Source organism: Sinocyclocheilus anshuiensis, unplaced genomic scaffold (assembly GCF_001515605.1).
Source record: "Sinocyclocheilus anshuiensis isolate Anshui unplaced genomic scaffold, SAMN03320099.WGS_v1.1 scaffold2973, whole genome shotgun sequence".
NCBI classification, from domain to species: Eukaryota; Metazoa; Chordata; class Actinopteri; order Cypriniformes; family Cyprinidae; genus Sinocyclocheilus; species Sinocyclocheilus anshuiensis.
This window is the reverse complement of record NW_015536654.1, coordinates 30,866-36,930: the sequence shown is the minus strand read 5'-3', so window position 1 is coordinate 36,930 and position 6,065 is coordinate 30,866. Positions and strand designations below refer to the sequence as shown.

At 36.3% G+C, this 6,065-nt stretch overlaps 1 protein-coding gene across 1 annotated transcript; it reads left to right on the top strand.

The window, feature by feature from the left end:
- Window positions 1–4,069: 4,069 nt before the first annotated feature.
- LOC107654351 (uncharacterized) lies at window positions 4,070–5,543 on the top strand (the record flags this gene model as incomplete). Its single annotated transcript, XM_016441396.1, has 5 exons — window positions 4,070–4,121; window positions 4,237–4,328; window positions 4,586–4,696; window positions 4,822–5,087; window positions 5,436–5,543. Coding segments are annotated over exons 1-5 (616 nt in total), but the record flags the coding sequence as incomplete, so codon positions are not given.
- Window positions 5,544–6,065: the final 522 nt, after the last annotated feature.

Here is a 6,065-nt window from a genome sequence, read left to right as displayed (position 1 = left end):
TATCTTATTTCAGAAAAGTCACTCCTGAATGGAGTTGTACAGCTGCAGCTCACGTGATGAATGTTGGGGTTGGGAGAGGGGGTGTGTCTGAACTAAATCAGCACCCTGATAAAGAGTTTGACTGGCACGAAGTATTTTATGTATTTTGAAAATACAAAAATACTAATCTTAAATGTATTTAAATACAAATTACATTTGATTTTTGCCAAAGGCTTTCAAATACAAAATACAAAATAGTATTTTGTATTTCAAATACGTATTTTAAATACACGTATCTGAAATACTGCCCATCCCTGATCATAGTAAGGTAGCTGTCTTATCAGTTGCTTGTGGTGATATAATGATCCTGCTGTGCCAGCCACAGGTCGCCTTTCTTCAGGGAGAAGCTCCATATACTGCATCGCCTGACAGACAGACAGACCTCATTATCACAATGTTTGATCAATCTGGCACTCCAGTCAAGTCACGTTTATTTATACCACTTTACACAATATATTGCTTTAAAGCCACAAATATCATAAGTATCTTCTGTTTATTTTTAACTATGTGAATGTCTCAGTAGGATTAATTATTTGTTCAGAACATTTCACTTTGGATTTTTTTGTAGTTGCAATTCGATGCAGGCTTTTAATGAAAAGATATTGACCCGACAGCAATGTTGCCACAGTAAGCATGTTAATTTTAATGTCTAATCTGTGATCAGTGATTTTTCTGATATGTGACAAAACGGTCAAATTTACATTGTTTCTCATACGTAGCATGATCTGTTATTGAAATCTGGAATAAATTATGAACAGAAAGCGAGAAAAGAACATTCCCTTTATCATCGCTGGAGCTGATAATCAATTGTGTTCAGCACAAGCACTGTCGCCAAAACTCCTGTTATATACTCTACACTGCACAATTATTCTCTTATTTACTTTGTGTTTGTACTGTTTTAGTTACAAGGGATGGGCAACACTGCTTCTGGAGTGAAGCAATAAAATATACGTTGATGCTTGTTAAGACTTGTTTACTCTTTCTTAGAACAAATCCGCCCATTATCTAAACGCCTTAATTACTTACTTAATTACTAGTGTGTATCTGAGAATCAGTCTTTTTTCCAGACTTTTCATCTGCAACCAATTATTTTTTTAAGAATTGTTCACTGTTGTGTAGAACAAAACCAACAAACATTTAAATCTCTTAATAGAACAATACTGACCAATATTTAACATGACTTGACATCACATAAATGTACCCTGCAGAAAAGGTATAAACAGTTCTGAACAAATATTTTTGGTAAATGGAATTAATTTAATAGATTTGTGAATGAATTGGGCAATTGTTCAGTGGAACTGGTGAATGGATTCAAAAGAATCAAGTCACTGAATGAATCAAAATCCTCATCATCTCACCTTTATTTTACATAAAGATTGTAAATAAAACTACATGAACCAGGACTTCATATGAAACCTCTTTCCTTTTCACTTGTCTTCTTTAATAGCAAAGTTGTTGTTGTTGATTTTCATCAATGTAATGATCATTGCTTTATTTCTCTCAAAAAAAAAAAAATCAGGGCTTAATTACTTTTGCCCAGGGGCTTCAGCCCGGTCAGCCAGTGTCTAGCTGTGCAATAAGCCATGAGAGGCCTGCAATTTACTAAATGGAGCTTTGCTTTATGAAATAAATACATATAAAAAAAATCCCTTGCAATAATTAGTCACATTTCAAATAACTCACTTTAAATTTTCCAGAAAAAAAAAAAAAGCTTCCAATTACAAAACACTACGTGAAGGACAAAAATAAGCAAAAATAAACAAAAACTGGACCAATGTTTCACTCATTCAATTCAAACAGCAGAAATTAAAAATGTTCCTCCAACAACTAGCTAAGAACAAAGCTATCCCAACTTAAGCTAGATTTTCAATGTAAAAACAGGGTTGTACAGAAGGCTGAAGAGAAACCGGAGAGAAAAACAAAAGATGAAAGGGCTTTAGCAGGCACACAGGCGGGATGATTCCTGGCAGTCGATTGTGGACAAAGTATAGGGCTTATATCCAGAGTGCTGTCCTATTGCACGTGTGCAAACCCTCCCTGCTGAAAATAGATGACTGAATAAGAACTTTGTTTTACAAAGGCAGACCTGTGAGCTGCTGTACTCCCTGGAGGTGGTAGAAACAGCCAGCGCATTCTGCTATCAAAATAAACTGTTCAAATCCCCAACCTAGGCCGGCATCCTTCATTCACCCTCCTACTTTGCGATAAAATGATCCCCTCAAATTTATGTGAGATCAGTGAGACAAATTTATTTGCAGCTTTTTCCATTCAGTCAAATGTAAGGTATGTGCCCAACGACATGATTAAGCAAGGCTGTTCCATACCTTTAGCTCATAGAGAGGGCTATTTTTAACTTGAGTTGCATGTGTTTCACCAAACACCAGCCAAATGCCTGTAAGACCTGAAAAACATAGCAGACTGACATTTGACAAGAAACAGTGTTGGGGAGTAACTAGCCACAAGTAGCGACGCTACTAGCGTAACTACATTTTCAGTAGCTTTACAGTAGCGATGCTACTTTTAAGACAGTGTAGCGTTTCCTGTAGCTAACTACTTTTTCCAGCAAGTAGCGATGTACCAAACGCTACATTCCGTTTTGCGTTCTGACGAGTCAGTCACGAGCCTGTAATGCATTGAAGCAGCGCACGCAGCGTCTTCTTTCTGACTAGATCACAAACTAAATTTGTTCATTACCGCCATCTGTAGTGATATCAGGCATCGGACGGCTTTATAGTCTTTCCACCGACAAGAGATCGTCTGATGATATTGCAAAGGATGTACAGGAATGGATATTTCACATGAATCAACTGTAATTCACGGAAAACAAAGATTAAAATGCAGTCTACGTCGAAGACTTAAAGCACATACAGGAGGTGAATAATAGCCTTTTTAAATTGATTATTTTTTCTTCTTTATTGCACTCTCACAGAACCGTGCTTCACTGAAAGATACGCATGACAATCGCAGCTTCTGTCGAATCGCGATTTCGATTCCATTTCGGTTTATCGTGCAGCCCTAGTACATATATATTTTCGATGCAGAGTGCAAATATGGGGGTAGAATCGTTGCATAATTCCAAATAAATACATTATGATCCACAAATATATGTAAAGAGATTAACAAAAATAAAATGTATTGATAAATAAATAGAATGAGATCCACAAATAAATCTTAGAGTTTCACAAACAAGAATTAAATTCACACAAAAATAAAATGAGATTTGCAAATAAAAAAACATATTCACAGATATATTTTGATGTCACAAACATAACTTTGCCTGGCATTCATTTGTGAATCGCATGGTCAGAGGTTTGATGGACTTGGATTCTCTTATTCAGCAGCACAAGGAAGGCCAGCAGGTGGCAACTGTAGTAGAGATTGAAAAACCAGATGGATGTGGACGTCCAAGAATCCATATATCGGAAGACAGACTAATCCATTTTCTGAAGCTTGGATTACCACAGGAAACTATCAGTAAAATTCTAGGTGTCTCTCGTGCAACTCTCCATCGACGAATGAGAGAATGTAATTTGTCAGTCACATCCCTCTACAGTAGCTGCACAGATGAAGAACTTGATTCTTTGGTGTCTGAAATCAAGAGCACTATGCCAAACATAGGGTACAGGGTTGTCAGAGGAGCCCTCATTGCCAAAGGACACAGAGTACAGTGGGACAGAATTCGTGCATCTATGCATCGTATTGATGGTCCCGGCGTTCTCTCACGGATGTCCCAGCTTGGTTGTGTTGTTCGGCGAACTTACTCTGTACCATACCTCAAGTATCTTGTACATATAGATACAAACCATAAGGTAAATTAAATTTTTCTGAATTTTTGTGTGAAATGTTATGTATGTGCAATTATAATTTACAGTTAGTTACCAAAATATGTAACAGTTTTTACACTTACGTTTTGTGGGTTATACAGTTGTCTATGCATTTTAGGTTTAAAGGGAAATCTAATATGATGACAAATGTTTCTGTCATTTTGTTATCCTTTTGTCATGCAACATGCCTTTGCTTTGATATTTTCTCCTAGATACAACATGGTTATCTTTGGGGGTGTGGATGGATATTCAAGAAAGGTACATTTAAACCTGCTTTTAGGTGGAAACCATCTTGGCATGCTTTTGTTCATTTATTTATTTTTATTTTTTTTCAAAGTAGTGTTTGTCAGAATGAGTGCTATTTATTTTTCAGATCATGTATTTACTCATCGCAGACAATAACCGCTCTGAAACAACCCTTCGATTTTTCAAAGAGGCAGTGGAAGAGTTTGGCTTTCCCTTAAGGTAATGTTTTATTATCCACAAATTTAACAAAGACTTATAATTATAAATTATAATTTTTTTTCTTTTATGCTCTACAGTTTTGCCCTTCATCCAATTAGTATTGATTTTATTGTTATGCCAAAAAACAAATAATATATTATTTAAATATATATATTTTAATGATTCCTTGATTTACTTTATTTGATGGTATCATAATGGTGTTATCATAACTTGTATGGTTTAATTTTCTCTTTTATTTTTTGTTAATTTTCATAAAGAGTACGTGGAGATCATGGAGGAGAAAATGTAGGAGTGGCACGGCTGATGTTTTGGGTGCGAGGAACAGAGAAGGCAAGCTTCATTGCTGGCAAGAGTGTGCACAATCAGAGGTAAAAAGACCACAGCCCTACTCGCCATGATTTATTGGGGTGATAGTTAAACTCAGCATCATTTTAATTGAGCATGTCAATTTTTCACCATGTTAGTCAGTCATTACTATGGGCTGTTTCATCAGGGTTGAACGCCTCTGGCGAGATGTTCGAATGTGTGTCACCACAGTCTACTACGACATCTTACATCGTCTTGAGGACTGTGGACTTCTTGATCTTAGCAACTTCACCCACCTCTTCTGCTGTCATTATGTTTTTTTACCTCGCATACAAGCCAGCCTTGATGCTTTCAAGGATGCATGGGATAACCATTCCATGAGGACAGAGAGCAACTTAACCCCAAATCAACTATGGGAGACTAGCCAGTATCAGAATCCAATAAGTAACCGAGGTAATAATTTTTTCTTACTGTGGATTCCTGGTTTTGATCTGTTGATCAGTTTTTTTCCCTATTGTACAGAGGGACACCCTACAATTTTCAGCATCTGTTACTGATTTTCTATGGTAGAGATGTGTTTAAAACTGGTACCCAATCCTGCTCCTGGAGATCTACCTACTGCAAAGTTCCAACCCTAATGAAACGCACCTGAACAAACTCATTCAGGAATATGGTAATTACAGACAGGTTTGTTGGAACTGTGAACCCTACAGCAAGGTAGATCTCCAGGAATAACATTGGGCACCCTTGATTTAAAATTACCAGCATGAAATTTACAAATTACTTTTTGTTTACCTTTAGGTGCAGTATTCAGACTCTGCTGCAGTTGGACAAGAGTGGAGATGCTGAAGGCACTCACTTTGGGGTCAATGTGCCCGAAATTCAGAGGCCGCAACTCGCAAGAGAGCGGTCTACGCGAATGCTGTCTATGCGCGATGTAGACAGCATTCGAAAGAAGTTTATCATGAATATTACATAAAGTAACGTTACATCAAATAAAATAGGACTACAAGAAATATTTTTATGCATCCCAGTCTTGTAAGTCCATTAACTGATCATCTTTTTTCCTTAATATTTGTATTAGGCCTGTTGTTGTTGTTTATTATTATTATTATTATTATTGGTTATATTTTTATATTCATTTTTCCCTTCATTTTGATCTCTTTACTTAACGTTCTGAATGTAAATGATAGCCTACTGTAAATGCTCGACATGCCAATAAAGCCTTTAATACGCTATATGACTGGGATTTTTACTGGAATACAGTTTAAAGGTTGAATTTAACATTTTATCTTAGTTCGTCTAATTAATAGACTAGCCTATATAAATATAGTGGTTCATTGAGTGAATCATTCATGTAGTTTCATTTGTAAATCATTTATCGTCACACACGGGCATAAATACAATCATAAAGTCAACACTTTATTGGCA